The 17,806-nt window shown below is 39.0% G+C and overlaps 1 protein-coding gene across 1 annotated transcript; it reads right to left on the bottom strand.

Moving 5' to 3' along the window:
- Nucleotides 1-3,287: 3,287 nt before the first annotated feature.
- On the bottom strand, nt 3,288-17,484 carry LOC110042146 (uncharacterized). The gene is made up of 8 exons (XM_020747496.2): nt 17,321-17,484; nt 14,617-14,753; nt 10,425-10,583; nt 10,035-10,102; nt 8,564-8,678; nt 8,016-8,141; nt 7,620-7,721; nt 3,288-4,733 (listed from the first exon to the last, which is right to left on the bottom strand). Exons 1-8 carry the CDS (start codon nt 17,448-17,450, stop codon nt 4,590-4,592), a joined length of 981 nt encoding a protein of 326 aa, XP_020603155.2. The 5' UTR covers nt 17,451-17,484; the 3' UTR covers nt 3,288-4,589.
- Between the last annotated feature and the right edge of the window lie 322 nt (nt 17,485-17,806).

The raw sequence follows: 17,806 nt of genomic DNA, 5'->3' as shown, positions 1-17,806 counted from the left end.
CACGGGAAACAATGAAAAAACGGTGTTTAATGTTTTTCTATTCATGCAGTGTACATTTCAATCAAATTTAACTGCACTGAAAGGGAGCCAAGAGATTTAATGACATTTTGGAAAAGGAGTTAAGAAGCAACACTTTGCGAAAACCAGCGGAACCTGAACTGAACTGACACGTTTTGTGTACTGTAAAGAAAGAGAGAAAGAAGTTCACGCGGCTGCTTTTCATGTAGTCTCCTTCGCAGCCGTTATTAGGGTCGTCACGCAACGCTCCTCCCCACTAACGGCCGTTAGTGGGGAGGAGCGTTGCGTGACGACCCTAATAGCGGCTGCGAAGGAGACTACTTTTAATGACGTTTTGGACTACAGTACACAGTTTGTTTTGATTTGTCACGTATTGACAGGCATGGTTCGAGTTATCGAGGGTAAAATTATATAGAAAATGAACTCAGCTCAACTTCGCGGGCAAGCCCGCGGTCAATGCCTGGGACAGATTATGATTCGACGATAAATGCTCACATATGCCGTGACGGTGTCCCAGGCCGCGCCGACGGTTTTGTCCCAGGTAGGCTTAAGGGAGAGCCCCTCCCCCGGGATATTTTGATCCACTTTCATTCATGCCTTCGCGGATTTGAAATTTTAGTTGAAGGCTGTTGTGACCGGACCGAACCTCCCTCTTCGTAACTTCTGGCAGGAAATTTATAGGTAGTTTGGTAGTCAGCCACTAGGCATTTTTGCTAATAATAATAACTTGAGTTTGTTAGCACGAGTGCAAAACGCGAGAAAATTCCTCTCATGGCTAACCCTGAATTGAAGAAAGCTACAAGAATTAACGAAGAATTATACCGCACTGCTAAAACTTTCCAACCTGGGGCCTGTTTCTCGAAAGCCCCGGAAACTTTTCGGGCCCGAAAAGCCATTTTTAGTTGATCGGTATTTGAAGACAGAGAGGTGTATACGCCTGAAGCCCTGAAACTTCTTGTACGGAATGGAACCTCAGTTTATATTAAGAATATGTTAATAAAACAGCTCTGTAATTATAAGGTTTAAGATTTTGCTACGGCTTTCCAGGTGCAAAAACTTTTCGGGACCTTCGAGAAACGGGCCCGCTGGTTGTAATGGCCTTTTTGCCATCTCGCGCTAAAAAAAAGTCGGCTATCCCGCATTAGCCTCAGTTGCAAGCTAGTTCCAGTCCAAAACCGAGAATACAAATATAGTCTAATGCTGACCAGGATATGCAAACATTTTTCAGACCAAAATGTTCAAATATAGACTAAACTGGCTTCAAAACTACAGGTATACCATGACCGATAACTACGGTCTAACGAAATATTCACAAAAAAATAATTTTAAAACTGCTCAAAACGGCATTCAACAGAATTTACTACCGCGGACTGGCTTCCAGACCGTGCAGACTCTCCCCTTGGATGTGGTATCAGCTGCTCGTTGCCTCACAGTACCCTGGCACAGTACGTCCTGCAAGGCGCATCATAGGAATTCAATTGAGATATCTACCGGTAATTCTCAGGAAGGTTGTTACATTTTGCGTTGTTATATTTCGCGTTAACGAAGCTGCTAAAGTTTACGTTAAGTTGTTAAAATTCAGTTTAAAAAGTGTTACACTGCATCAAAGTTGTTACAATTCGAGTTAATGTTACATTTTGCGGCGTAACATGGATCTAGCAGGGCACGCAAAGTCTGACACTCGCTACGTGATACGCACCTAAACGGGATTTTGTGGCTCACGCCCCGTCCACCTTGGGGGAGGGCTAGGGACTTCCATATTTAAAGGACGTGGGTGCTCGTCGGCAATTTTGAAAAGAACCCCTAAGAGACACCAAGATCCTGTTTTTTTGGGCGTGGCGTAAAAGGTTTTCTTCACCTCATAAGAGGTACCAATTCTAAAACAACAAATTCTTTCTCCTGTCATATACTTTTTTCGGTTAAATACCATAAAAAGTACCGCAAAAGATGCCGCGTTGCTCATGATTACGCCAGATTTTAAGTTTCAACTGCGGGTGTGGAATCCACCGCGAGAAAATACTGCTCTTGAGGACAAACTCTCCATGTCACACAAGTAACAGTGAAGAAACATAAGTCGCATTGGAAGACAAATCCCACATAGCGCGAGCGAGGAGAACTAGCTAGAACTTCACGAACTGAAATGCAATCCGAGCATTAAAATTTTTATCCTGGGTACCAGAGGTTTTTTCTCGCGCGCGGCGGACGGAAATACTTTGCTTCGCTTTGGGCAAGAAAAAACTCTGGCACCTAGGGTGTAAAATTTTGCCCACAGACAAACATTTCTGGGCTTGTTCAAGCTGATACACTTTGATAATTGAATAGGCTGTGTAGCTATCATATCACTATATCACACAACAGCTCTCGAGAAAAGCTTTGCATGTCTATTTTACAGTAAATTTAATCATCACAGCACGATCGCATATGTACAGTTTGATTTTGAGATCATTTCAATCAACAAAGGTATGTTGCAACGCCTCATCCCTAAAAACAATAAATAAGAAGACCTAAAGCCGCCCAAGTGAGGATGGTGAGGGGGCACCCTCTAAACGAGGCCGGCCCGCCAAAATACCGGGAGTCGAATCCCACTTTACCAGTAAAAGCAGTGAATGAAAAATTCAAAACAAAAAACAAAAAATACAATAACTTAAAGTAAAGAACAATGTCAACTATTTACAGTTAGCACAAAATGCCATGGAACAGCAAGGCAGTGCAACCAACAAAGGCGACCGCATGTTAGGAAAAACTGGACTAGAAATATTTACACGTTGAAAGCGAGGGAGGAATTCCTGATTGGACAGATAACACCATTTGCGCCCCACTGACGAAGAAAATAACGGCGTCTGCGGTTGGAGCGAAACCTCTTAAAGAAGAGACTAATCATTAAGTGTTAAATATTTACCGTTGTTTATTCTTTGACAGTTTACTCTCTTATGAAGGTCTTAAAACAAATTTGAGCGAGGTGTTTACTCATCAATAACCCTCTAATCAAACTTAAAGGAAGCATATCAAGAGAAATTTTCACTAAGTCATTGACAACCAAACCTGTTGAGCTCCGTAAAAGTAAAATCTTCATTTAAGATTTTTCGTCTTACCTCAGCACCAGAACAAACGCTGACTTAACTTGTCAGCTATCAGTCTCCAGGTGCTGAGGTAAGACAAAAACATCTCAAATTGAGATTTAGGTTTTTACGGATAGGAGGAGGGGAGTCTTATTAATTAAAAGGAAACTTGTTAGTGTAAAAAGAAACAAGGAGAAACAGTACGGTAGGTAGGTAGCTCCATAAACATGTTTTAATTTCAAAATAATTTTGCGAGTAAATAATATAAAAATAAGAACGTCAGAGTTGAACGACTTGAATCCCGTTCAAGCCTGAATTTTGTTCTGGCTTTATTTTCGCAACGGCCTAAGTTGAGAACCTAACTACAATGGTCTCTTATGTCTTAATTCAAAATGTTTGTTTCCTGCATGATGGAGCTGATCTTACGATACTAAGGTGCGTTTCTTTAGGAAACTCAAGATTGGATTCTTAAATCCAAAACTGAACGGATTTTGCGTTTCTTTACTAAACGGATCAATCCAAGATCACTCGGATCATGGTGCATCAAAGGAACCGAAGAATACTTGCATTAACCCACAGTGGATTCTTCGGTTTCTTTGATGCACCATGATCCGAGTGATCTTGTATTAATCTGATTGGTAAAGAAACGCAAAATCTGTTTTGAGATTTAAGAATCCAATCTTGGATTTTCCCAAACTGAAAACGCATCCCTTAACTAACCCACTCCACGGCCATGGGTTAGTCTTTCTGTCAGTGGTAACAGTATGGCTAGCTCGTTAAAAAGGGGGAAAAAACAAAAATCTGTTCAATTCTAACAGAGTTAAGGATAGAGTATCAATGTTTAAATTTACACTGACTACTCTGTTCGATGGAAATTAACTTATATGGAACGTCAGACAGCTGGAACGCATTATTTACAGCCTCAGTAGCACCCATGCGTTTTCTTTCCTCTCTCAGCTTGGAATTTTATGACGCTGTTCTCTTACCTTCTCTCACCTTCTCGCACCACCGCCCAATCCTTTTCCAGGCGATTTGCACTAACCCGCGAGAGGAAGAAAATGTCTAGGGACTAAGCTGTCAGCTGGCTGTCTGCATTCAGTAAAATAAGTCTCAACACTTCATTCACTGCCGGCTTCAAGTATCCCGACATTTTGCAAAACTGGAGAATATTTTGAAATCTAAATTACCGTACATGTTACTATAGTAAATGAAGTTACTATCCAAAAGGTAAAAGGCTGATTATGAAGTAAAAAGCAAGTGCAAGTTGTTTCAGGAACTCTTTTGGCAGGTAATTTGCTGTTCTATATAGCAATTCAATTAGTAATATTTTTTCCGCATCCACTTGTAAAATCTGATCGATTTTGCATTGCCAAATAACTGATAAATACACAAAGTTTCACAACCATTTATACAATATTATTAACCTCCAGACACATTTTTATCAATTTTGAAGAAATTTGAAATTTGGATTCTATAATTATTTCCTATCTAGGATATAGTTAAGTTAGTAACTTAGTCCCATTGAAGAACTATTTCCTTCAGTTTCTTCATAGCAATATTTGCTCCACAAGAAATAATCACCACGCTTTGTCCTTGAAATTTTTTCTGTTCTTTCAAATAAGCAGCAATTGCCACTCCAACTGCACCTTCTACAATCTGAAATATGCAAGAGAATCGATACGTCAATCAATCAATCAATCGATCAATCAATCAGTCATTCAATCAGGCAGTCAGCCAGTCAGTCAGTGAATCAGTGACTCAATCAGTCAATCAATTAATCAGTCAGTTAGTCAATCAGTCAGTCAGTCAATCAATCAATCAGTCAGTCAGTCAATCAGCCTATTAGTCAATCAATCAGTGAATCAATCAGTCAGTCAGTCAATCAATCAGTCAGTCAATCATTCAATCAGTCAATCAATCAATCAGTCAGTCAGTCAGTCAGTCGGTGAATCAGTCAATCAATCAGTCAATCAGTCAGTCAGTCAGTCAATCAGTCAATCAATCAATCAATCAGTCAGTCAATTCGTCAGTCAATCCGTCAATCAATCAGTCAGTCAATCAGTCAATAAGCCAATACCTCAATCAGTGAATCAATCAATCAATCAATCAATTGGTCACTCAGTGAGGTAGTCAATTAGTCAATCAATCATTTATTCATTCAATCAATCCATCAGTCACTCAATCAGTCACTCAATCAATCAATCAATCAATCAGTCAGTCCGTAAATCAGTCAGCTAATCAATCAATCAATCAATCAATCAGTCAGTCAATCCGTCAATCAGTCTATTATTCAATCAATCAATCAGTTGGTCGATAAAACAGTCAGTCAATCATTCAATGAATCAATCAATCAATCAGTCAGTCAATCAATCAATCAATCAGTCAGTCAGTCAACCCATCAGTCAATCAGTCAATCAGCCAATAAGTCAATCAGTGAATCAATCAATCAATCAGTCAATCAATCAGTAAGTCAATCAATCAGTCAGTCAGTCAGTCAGTCAGCCAATCAGTCAATCAATCAAACAATCAATCAGTCAGTCAATCAATCAGTCAGTCAATCAGTCAGTCAATCAATCAATCAATCAATCAGTCAGTGAATCAATCAATAAGTCAGTCAATCAGTCAATCAGTTAGTCAATCAATCAATCAATTAATCAGTCGGTCAGTCAGTCAGTCAATCAATCAATCAATTAATCAGTCAATCAGTCAATCAATCAGTCAGTCAATCAATCAATCAATCAGTGAATCAATCAATTAGTCAGTCAGTCAATCAGTCGAATAGTTAATTGATCAGTTAGTCAGTCAGTCATTTAGAGAACTAGTTAATCCTTTTTACCATACTATACTTCTCAGATGATAATGCACCTGAGAAGGCATATTGAACTACTTGGTGAATTTTAAAAAAATTATTAATAGCGTATTTACCTAAGACAATGTGTAATATATCATTATCTCTCTTGCCTAGTTGTATAGTACTTCTTCCTAGGTAAATTTGCCAATATTTTCAAATAAAAAACACAACTCCCAATCTAAGAATATCTGCATCATTGAAATCTCAATCGGAGTTAGAACTGGATTTGCTTCTTTTTCTGCAAACAATGTAAATTTGTGTTTATAATGACACCACACAAAACATTTTGGTCTCGTGCCAGCCGATGCATCGGTAGTGTGTCAGCTGATGTGTCGGTCATGTGTCGGCCAATGCATTCAGTACTGTGTCTGCCAACGCGTCAGTAATGTGTTGGCCAATGCGTCAGTAGTGTGTTGGCTGACGCATCAGTAGTGTGTCTGCCAACGCATCTGTAACGTGTCTGCCAATGCGTTGGTAGCTTGTTGGCTGACGTGTTGGTGTGTTGGTGGTGTGTTGATAGTGTGTCGACCGACGCATTGGCCGACATCTCAGTGTGATCGGATTCATTACCTTTACCCAAAACATTAAACTACAAACCCAATGTTTTAAAAGAAGCATGAGTTCAGGAAGGAAAGAAATATTGCTAAAGCAAGTCTGTCCACGTCCAGAATGTGCACATTTTATACTCTAGTTAACAACTCTCTAAAAAAGAATTTAAGGTCATTCCCCAGTATTGCATTGTGCATAATTTATGGCGTCATTAGCACACTCATACAAACACACATTGAAAACATGGCGGATTAGCCTTGATATTGAGTTCTGTCAGTTGAAAAATGGCTATAGCTCACTAATGAGCTCGGGCACCCCAAATTTTTTTCCAGTCATTTTAATCAACTAATCATTAGCTTTGTGTGAGAAAAGACTGATCTGATTTCTATTGTTGAAAATTGAATAAATAAGGAAAACAGCAGCTGCACTGTGGTCTTTTCTATTTGGCAAGCAATTTTGTTCCAATATTTTAACAAGGATTCAGCTGTCTGTCAAAATCAAACTTCAAAAGTTTATTTGTGTCCGACTGTAGTTTGAGGCGTGTTTTCATGAGTCTGGGCTCACAAAGAGTTTACAATAACTTGGAATGCATTCTTGTAATAAGCATTAAATAATGCTAAAATTGGACATTTTCAATGCCTCACTGCTCCTTAATGAGCATGGGCAGCCCCCTTTTTTATTTTATAATTAAAGTTCTCATATGATAAATATTCATTGGACAAAGTTTGAACAAAAATCTATGTGCAGTTTTATTTCTGGGGCATTACCTTAACTCTGCCCAACTGAAATAACACAGTGTCAACCTCAACATGCACATTGTTTTGCATTCTATTGTGTCTGATTTCATTTTAATTACATGTAAGTAATAAAATCATCAATACATAGGATTCATGGATTTTGGAGACAAAAGCTGTTTCTACCATCATAATTTTATTCTCAAACCAAATCAGAAATGACATAAGCATTAGCAAGTACACAATAAGTTCTCATCAGTTGACCACGTAATAATATTACATCAAGTTATGCTTAGTCATGAGCCTTCCTAAAAAGACTGACGGAAGATTGAATCCTCTGAAGAACCTAGTTGTTCCCATTAGCTGCTATAGTGAATGGCATCAATCACAGCAGCAGTTATGACTTACTTTATGATGATTTTCCATAAATTGATACACTGCTTTGCTTATTTCCTCCTCTGACACAAGAATCCACTCATCAACAAGACATTTACAAAGATCAAAGGTAACCTAATAAGGAAAATCACAATGCAAACTATCATGAAATATGTCAAACTAGATTGAAATATGGTCTATTATTCCATTGACACCCTTCGGGCAAGGAAAAGAAGTAACTGAGTTCACTTAGCAGAGGTGTTTGCTTAAATGGGTCAGATGCACGCCTGCTGGAAGTCTGTTTGCAGAGTTTAGAATATATGTTCTGTTCTGTCCTTCCATGTTCTTTCTACCCACATGAGGCTATTGAAATAAAATATTTGACCTCTTCTGTCATTGTTCTGTTGCATTAATAAGTTCAGTTCCTACTGCATTTTCCTCAATGCCGCCAGCTGTGCCATCAGACAGTGTGACGCCTGAAGGGAGATCCAAAATTTTTCCTGCCTTCACTGATTCTGCCATCACTGCAGACTGCGAGGGCTGGCATCCAATCATCTACAGCATAATCAAAAATTTTTTCAGCACGTAGTTGATGGTCAAAGGTCATTCAAACCATAAACATTGACATTTTTGTGCATTTGTTTGATCACTATACAATGAGGGCTTTTAACATGAAACGAAAATATAACCCTTCAACATGGTAAAAGGACTAAAACCTTTTGTTTATCTCTCATTGGATAGTCATAGAGATAAAACATGCAAAAACTGTGTTAATAAGTGTTCATGCCCCAAGTGTCCTTGCAGTAACACAACTGGCTTTTGTAGAGGGTTCAAGATGGCCACCATATAATAATAGGGATTTCGGTAATCACATAAGAATAGAACTGTGAATCAACAAAGATGGTTGCCTGTTAGTAAAGGTACCACTGTGTTTGTTTCTTGACTGCAAAGTACAGTTCATATTCTGTTCACTGTACCTTAACTGAAGGTTTAACAGACTTCAGGTAGGCTGCAATTCCTCCTATTAACCCCCCTCCTCCAACAGACACAAACACTGCATCAACATCGGGTAAGTCGTCAAAGATTTCCACCCTGTGTATGTGATGAACAGACAAACAAAGATATCTGATTAACAGTGCTAAAAGTAGTCTAACAAGCTGTTCCACTGATGGCACACATTGAAAGGTCTATGTCTAACCTTTCTCTCAAATTATCATCCCAAATCATAGTCGTCCTCTTTTAGTAAACTTTGATGTGAAGTTTACATGAAATAATTCATATATGAACTGTGGTTGTAGATGACAGTGAAGAATGATCATCACAGTTAATTTTCCAATTTAAGCAATTGGAAAGAAGAAGCCTGAAAAAAAAATCAGGGCTTCAACGGGATTCGAACCCATGACCTCCGCGATACCGGTGCGATGCTCTACCAACTGAGCTATGAAGCCACACATTGGGAGCGAGGTCAATTAATTGAGTTCATATCTTCCTGTGAGGAGTGAAATGATGTGAAGTTTATATGAAATAATTCATATATGAACTGCGGTTGTAGATGACAGTGAAGAATGATCATCGCAGTTAATTTTCCAATTTAAGCAATTGGAAAGAAGAAGCCTGAAAAAAAAAATCAGGGCTTCAACGGGATTCGAACCACGGGTTCGAATCCCGTTGAAGCCCTGATTTTTTTTTTTCAGGCTTCTTCTTTCCAATTGCTTAAATTGGAAAATTAACTGCGATGATCATTCTTCACTGTTAGTAAACTTTATTTATTATAATGATTCAATTTAGCACCAACCTTCAAATAAGCACCCCCTTTCCCATTGAGTGCTGCTTTTCTAATAAGCACCCCTACAATAAACGCCCCCTTCCAATAAGCAGGCAAGCACACCCATAGGGAAAGTAACCCTCAATTGACATAGGGTAGACTCATTAGACTAATGAATTACAAAGTATAGTTTCTTACCTGAACGTACTATAACATTGAACATTATGACTACCAGAGTCGTTATTCACTTATTGCTCTACATTTAAAAAGAATGGTAATCAGTGGGACAAAAAGAAGCAGATCCAACTTAAGCCCCACTACATCTTGGCATGGGTAATACCCTGTCCAAGCTATGTACTAATTAGATGGATCCCAAAGAGTATGATTTTTTCAGCTTTTTTGGTAAGCAATACTTTGTTTCTTTAACCAAGCTTTTTAACTTCAAACAAAAAAGAGATAAATAGGAAGTAACCCAAAAAATATCATTTCAAACAAAAAAGTGCAGGACCACTTTTGATGTGCAAATGGCAAAGTTAAAAACAGATATGGAAAATGACTTTTAAAACATGGTCTGAAATAGTGTAAGGAATTGAAGAATTGGGTAACACATCCTCACCAAAACTTCCAAGGAGTACCCTGAAGCTATATATTATTTAATGTATTTAACATTTAAAAGTAGTTACCCTATGGTTCCTTGCCCTGCAGCAACAACTAGATCATTATATGGAGACACAAAGTGCAAATTATTTTCCTGACAGAACAACAACAAAAAAACATTTGCAGTTAGTCAGAGAAGATAAAGGAGTTAAAATAAAGAATAGTCCCTATAGCCCTGAGTTCACGTGTAATTGGCACCAGTTTACAGGTTATGTGTTTGCTTCTGTATCAAGATCTACTTAGCTGATTATCTGCAGATGCGGTGCAAATTGACCTCATCATCTTCGTTGTCATCGTTGTCATCGTCATTATCATTATCATCTCTTTATGCCAGTGGTCACATAAGGCCTCTGAATTATTTCACAAAGGCTTTTAGAAACTTCTTATTAGACTAAGGATGTATGAAACAATTTTACCTTGGCAACACTCCTTGCTTTAACTTCTGCTTCAACACAGTCTATTCCATGATACACCAAAGTACCACCAAACTGTTTCACTACCTGTAACTTTGCAGGAGAAGTAGTCTTGGGTACATATATAGTAACTGGAATGCAGACTTTGCTTGAGGCGTACGCCTATTAATTACAATGCAAAACAAACCAAAAAGGAGATATTAAACAAACAAATAAATACACAGTCAAATATTTTTTCCACTGCTAAATTACTATCAGTGTCATAGGGTAATTTTTCTTCAAATGAACGTACTTGAATCACTCTTCTGAATAGCCACCATAACTGTCAGAGCAACACACTGGTTACTGTTAGGCAAAATAAAGCAATCTGGGGTAGACCCTAAGAACTGTCAGTTTCCATTAACAGTGTATGAATCAACACAGAAGGTATTTGATTCCATATCAAGTGGCTTCTTATTTGACCAAAATAAAACATAGGCACGCAAGGCGTGCAAGAGTTATTTTTTTTGTGAACTATAAGTCTCGGAGATAGGCACATTCATGGAACTGTTTACAGTAATGATTTGGTTGATTTGACAAGTTTTTTTGGTTGCGATGTACAGCAAGAAAGAAACTGGGAGTTTATGATGTACATAAGATGTTACATCGGTAATGGTAAGATAACTAAATAGTAAGCCATAAAATGTTTGACTGAACAAACTACAGTAATCTGACACGTCTCCAGATTAATGTAGATACCATCTTATTTTCTAACAGGCAATTTTATTCGTTCTTTGATACAACCCACACTGTGATTGGTCTGACACGCGCACATGCATAACTCCCTCACTCACCGATCACGTAGCCCTTCCCCCCCGGGGGGGGGGGGAACTCCCTTATATGGGCTATATAGGTCTGTGCGGCCCCGAAGGGTATGGTTTTTCAGCCGTTTTGGTCATAAATAGGGTATCGATTTTAGCTGATTTTGGCCATTTTGGTCTTAAATAGGGTACGGTTTTTGCACTCTAGCCTTGATATGGGTATGCTTTAAGAAGAAGCCACTTTTTCATCATTATCGAAAAGAAAATCAACAAAAGCCCTTCACAAATTTATACGTTTACGGTAATTTAACATTGGTTTGAACTAGGGAGCTAATTATAACGCAGTTCTGAAACAGGGTTTTGATTTGAGGGTCAGGTCGTAAATAGGGTTTCGAATTTTTGGTCAGGTCATAAATAGGGTAAGGAATATCGCAGATTTTGGTCATAAATAGGGTAAGGGTTTTGGGAAGCGGGCCGCACACCCCCAACCAATTTTTCTGGGAGTACCCCCTAGGGAGCCCTTCCAGCCCCCAAGAGGAATTTTTGCTCAAAAATACTCAAGTTAAGAGAACTTTTCGCATTTTATACGAGTAGTAAGTTTACTCTTTTTACACAACACAACGCAACAACACTACTTCACCGAAAATTTAAAGAAAGAGAAAAAGACCTCTCTGACACGTTGAAAGTCTGATTTAATTAAATTGCACTTTAACTTGGTGCCACACAGTCTTCAAAGAACATTTGAACAGTTTTCATACTTTTTACCTTTAAAAATATCGGACTGAAAAGAATGTCATAAAATGCTCATCAAATAAAAATATTAAACTGCTACTGCAGAGACGTAAAAACACTCTAGAAAGGAAAGCTTCTTTTTTGTTTAATATCCTGGGAACAATAGCCGATAACTTGTAAGCCCTAATTGAATTTACTCCCATATGAAAAACAAAAGTGTCGAGTTACCATTTGTAACTAAAAATAGCAAACATCTCGTGGGAACAAGTGGCGACGATTCGTCAGCTCTAATTGAATTTACTACCTTGTGAAAAACAAGAGTGTCAAATTACCCATTGTAACTAAAAAATAAAAATATCTCGTCATATTTGCATGCAATAAGAACAAAACAATCGTTACCTGCACTTACTATTGTAAACGTTAGAGCTGCTTCAAATCTAAATAGTCTCGTCTCCTCTAAAACATGTCCTAAGAACTAAAAGCGACGATTCGTGACCTCTAATTGAATTCACTCCTTGTGAAAAACAAAAGTATCAAGTTACCCTTTGTAATTAAAAATAAAAATATCTCGTGCCATTTGCCTACTACTCATGAACTGCTTCAAAACTCAAGACTCATCTCGTTCATAACTAGCCACCATTTCACTGAAAATTATGCACTCTAAAACAGCCCAATGTACGTATGTAACCGTCACACTCTCCTCCAAACCGGACTAAAAATCACAAACCGACAACATACACGTCACTCTTTATTTTTCAATTACCAAAGTCCTTGTGTTTATACATACCTTGTGTTTCTCACGTACCATTTACCTTTACAACAAGAAATTTGATTGGCTGTTCATAGTAGATCCAATCTGATTGGTGTGACATACATACATCTCTCACTCACTCACTCACTCACTCACTCACTCACTCACTCACTCACCCATTGACCCGTTCATAACATACCCGACGCGCCGACTAAGAGGTATTTTTTTTACAAAAAAATAACTCAATAATTGCTTTAAATCACCGAGGATGGCTGCCCAGTCTTATTAGCCCATTAAGGCAGAAGCATATCACCTAGAAGCGTTTAACCCTGGTTCAATACTGCCGAATATTCCAAACCAATCAAATTTAACTTCCTAATATGGAGCACAGGCTCTTGTGCAGATATCATGTGGACATGTCGTGTACGCGCTTACTACACGCCAGCTTTCGTGAGGAAAGTTGCAACAACCACAACATGTAGTTGACACTAATTACACCTGCTTTCAGTGTTACGTGCATAGCAACTATCTCTCGACATGCCATCTTTCGACATGCTATGTAACCTGGCCTACATCAAAATGTAAGCACAAGTGGCTTCTTTATGGTCGACCTCGACTTTAAGTCCTGAAAGATGGATTTATTTGACATCAAACTAAGGCTAGGAGCATCAAGAAAACATTCTGTGAGTGATAAATCGACTGCTTCAAATGTTTACATCTTTTGAATATTACCTGAGCGGTAGCAGCCCAATTCTACCGGAAGTCACTATTGAGAGCTGATCGAGTACACTAAAATCATTTGAATTATCCCGTAAATCGGGAGTCCACAATCTTCTTCATTCATTTGAGGTCAGTAATTATCATGTACTTGTCATTCGTTCTGCGAATAACTGGAAAAATTGCTAGTTTCACAGGTAAACCGTATTTCAGCCGTTTACACAGCATGTCGAAAGATGGAATGTTGAGAGATGGTCGAAAGATATCGCCTGTGCACGTAACACTGAAAGCGGGTGTAATAATTATCGAAAATGTCGAAGGTTAAAAGAAAGCTGACCTTCACAGAGGTTAAATTCAACAATGGAGGAAGCTTGCTACCTGCTAAGAGACTGAGACACCATCCCAATGTCAAAAAAGAGTCCAATAGTGATGTACGATCAAGAAACGTGGGTCCTTTCCGTGCCCTGCAAACAGATCTCTCACTTGACCTTTTTATTACTAAAACCAGACTGCTACAACCTTTTATCAATTCAAACTTGCTGGCACAAGAGTCCAGATAAACCTTGAAGGTTTCTGCCAACTCACCAGAAACTCCTGCAAATACAACCTCCTCTCTCAATTCTTTTCTGTGGCACAAATCTTCCTTTTTTCATGACTGAGAGCCTCTTCCCTTTAGACACCATTTTGAACAGGTTTGTTTGTGAGAGATTCACGCAAGGAGTTTGCAAAAAGAACGCTATTCAGAATTTCCTTATATGGGCAAAAATTAGAAGAGTGATTTTCATTGGTCAGGAATAATCGGCAGCATTGTTTGAAACAGATAAGGGAAATAAAATGCTTCTGAGTGATATGCTTCTCGCAGCCATGTACTCTTTTATTTTAACTTATTTTTGTTGATTACTTAATTTCTAGCTGAGTACAGATAAAGTTGGTGCTGTTGTTGTTGTTGTTGAGGTTTGTCAAGCCAGCATCAATTACCACTAACTCAACCATACTTCACTGGTGAATTTCTCTTTATCTGAAGACTCCTCCACATTTAGCACCAATGCACTGAGTGACCAATTTCTCTTTGAAATCCTGCTTCAGGATCCTATAGAATATTACACAGCATCTCAACGTAGGATCCTTTCAGGATCATGGGATAAATTTCTACTGCAGACTGGACAACCTATGTATATATGTAACCTTCACTTACTGTGGCTGCACCATGATTTCCAGTAGACGCTGTTATGGCTCCTTTTGTTAAAAGGACATCATCATTCAACTCTTTAAGGGAGAGAAGTTTGTTGAAAGCTCCTCTGAGTTTGAAAGATCCTGTTATCTGCTCACTTTCTGTAATCACGAGTAAAATAATCATGAATATATAGAAACTCAGACTGTTATTGAACAGTAAAGCCTTTTCAAAGTAAGCTTACACTTCTAACAACACTTCCTACAACATAAAACATTAATATACTGGAGTGTCTATAGGAGTGCCAGTTTCAAAGCTCTTTTGACAAGGTATCTCAGTTCTATATGCAGGTGATCCTTCAGTAAACAAGATTTACACTCAGTCTTTTCTCTAAGAGCATGACATGGACACTGAGGTGTAACAGTGGGTCACAATATTGTATTCTCTGATCAAATGGAACTGGTTACGTGCTGTTCCATTCCAGGGAGCATTGAGGTGAATTATTGCAGCAGGTACTATATAGCCTGTTCAAAACAATGAAAAGGTGCCCTGAAAAGGTGCCCTGAATAGCACCTCCCAACTCAAATATGTTTTCTGATTGGAGGAGAACATGTCACATGCCATGGGTCAAAACAGATAACTCTACTTTATGTAGGGAAACAACAACTTAAACTTTCAACTCACAAGTGTTCAGGTTGTGCTCCTTGAAACCGCAACAAATTTGTGAGCCAGCCAGCGTCAAGCAAATGATTTCTTAGCATTTTTTCTATTTTTGAGTTGGGAGGTATAGCAAAACACTTAATGACTGGTCCCGTGGGAAACAGTGAGTGAGGGTCCTGCTACAGGATGCCCATTCATTGGCTAGTTCATAGTCACATGACATCTAACAATGAAACTGTTTACCGCCAAATGCCATGAGTGGGCAACATTGCAAAAACTATGACGTCAAACAGGAAACAGTTCATTGTTACCCGCGAAATGTTGACTGCTGTTGCAGTTCATTTGTCAATAATTAAGTGATAACCTGTGAACAAGCTCCTGGCAAGGAAACAAAAAAACTTTCGGTGAGCGCGAAACAGAAGAACTCGGAGAGCAAAGCAATCGGGATAGGACAAGGGAGCCTGTAGACTTTGTTTTTGGTGTGCCTATCTGCCCTTGTTGATTAGCCTGTAACAAATCAGTCAGTGAGGTAATTAGACCTGTCAATTTAACAAGAAGGCACATTTTCTGCACTTGCGAACAGTTCTAATCAACCTGATCAAATAGCCGGGTCGGGTTTCGTAATATAGAGTGCAAGTAAGCAACATGTTTATAGCATATTTCAAACTTTGTCTCTCCAGAGCCAATACTTAGAGAGCTTAAAACATATTTTGCAATACTAAAATGAGCCTAAAAAAGTTATAAGCACATGGTAGAGGTGTCAAACTCTGCAAAGCGACCACAGGCAGCCCAAGCTCTCAATGTTATCCTTTTTTTTTTTTCCTTTTTATGCGAACGTTCAGGCTAACGTGACATATGGCATGTACTATTACATAACGACAGAATTTGACCACATGAAACATGAATCTCGCCTTGCAGCATATGGAGGTGTTGTGTTACAACGGTTTGAATTTATAAAGGTTTGTATGGGAATGCAACGGCTTTGCTTGAAAAGCCAATTATTCTTATATTTTGGGAATAAAATCTACTTACCCTGTTGCTGTGTTGTATTCTTTGTTGTTTGCTAGCTCTTCGGGCCGATCTCACGCGATTTCGGCGAGTTACCATTCTGTGGGTTTCCACTACTAAAAGAAAGACAAGGCCGGACACTGATTTCCGGAGTGCCCGCCGCTCGGAGCGAATAAATCCAGTGAAAATAACCCTGCCGGCTCAATTCCTCCGTAGAATTGAAGAAGAGATGTTGAAGTTCCATGCCAGTTCACTCGCTACGCGATTCCGTCCACAACGCCTTCGCAACGATACATTTATTTCGAGATTGCTTCGCTCGCAAACTCGAAAACAGCTGCGTCACAAAAGTTAGGACACTTTCGCGGTGTTGGGTAACTATAATTAGCCCGACTGGGGGTAGTCAGCAACGATTTGTCAACGGTCAAACCAAAATGCTCCCCGGGTAACCGGACACTCCCTTTATGGGTTTGACAACTAAAGCACAAGGGTACCCAACTTAACGGCTCCACTCCACTAGCTTCTACTTAAAATTCCTCCTCATAACAGAACATAAAGTAACCTTCAGAATCACTTGTGAAATAACGAAAGGTCGAGAGACCGAAACTTAGCTCTTAAATACACTATTGGCACCAACCGTAGGAGTCATGTAATTTTACAAAGATCTGTCAAATGTTTACCTCAAAGATGTCAACAATCAGCGATCATGATACCGGGTGGTATCATAGAACGGCGGCCTAGCTTCGTTTGGGCTCACCGGGAGCCTGTTTGCAGGATAAAAAAGTGATTATTTGTTTTCCACCGGTTTGACCAATTTGTGTTGCTCGACTTCGTCTCGGGAAACATTGAGATTCTCGGGAAACAAAATCCACTGTTCCACCAGGGACCAGTCATTTATTAAGTGTTAAGTATTTTAGCATCTGGCCTATTGTTTTTTGCCTACCTCTTGTACACAGGTCGTTACTTTAAAAATGCATGGTGCCATAACATACCCAACCACTGCATTTACACAGCTCCCAAATTTTATAGAACCAATTTCGTAGACTTAGCTTACGTTACTCACCTAATTTAACGTAGACCTTAGATTTTCCTTCGTCACTTAGCCAGGGAGAATATTCCAGAGGAGTTCTTCTAATATATGGCTCTATCCGAGTAGATGCTTGCAAGATGTCTTCAGGCGACAAAGAAGACATCTTGCAATTAGTAACAGCCGTTACCAGGGCTCGAAAAAACCCCCGTCCGCTCGTCCGGGACAAGTACATGTTCGTTGATTGCGTGACGCCTGTTCACAGTTCAGAAAACATAGGCACACAAGGCGTGCAAGAGTTATTTTTTTGTGTGAAGTGTCGGAGATAGGAGTATTCATGGCACAGTGATGATTTGGTTAATTTGACAAGTTTTTATGGTTGCGATGTTACATCGGTCATGGTAAGATAGCTAAATAGTAAGCCATAAAATGTTTGACTGAACAAACTACGGTAATCTGACACGTCTCCAGATTAATGTAGATGCCATCTTAATTTCTAACAGGAAATTTGATTCGTTCTTT

The sequence above is a fragment of the Orbicella faveolata genome, unplaced genomic scaffold, assembly GCF_042242905.1.
Source record: "Orbicella faveolata isolate gen_17 unplaced genomic scaffold, um_ofav_v1 contig_26, whole genome shotgun sequence".
Classification (NCBI taxonomy): Eukaryota; Metazoa; Cnidaria; class Anthozoa; order Scleractinia; family Merulinidae; genus Orbicella; species Orbicella faveolata.
Note: the sequence above shows the minus strand (reverse complement) of the source record. Positions and strands in the feature narration are given on the sequence as shown.

Excerpts from the sequence above, each read along its gene's own strand:
- LOC110042146 (XM_020747496.2), bottom strand. The coding sequence starts at position 17,450 with ATGTCTTCTTTGTCGCCTGAAGACATCTTGCAAGCATCTACTCGGATA. Across the intron at positions 14,754-17,320 it reads TAAGGTCTACGTTAAATTAG|AAAGTGAGCAGATAACAGGA; the intron begins GTGAGTAACGTA and ends TCGTGATTACAG. Across the intron at positions 10,103-10,424 it reads AAGCAAGGAGTGTTGCCAAG|GAAAATAATTTGCACTTTGT; the intron begins GTAAAATTGTTT and ends TTGTTCTGTCAG.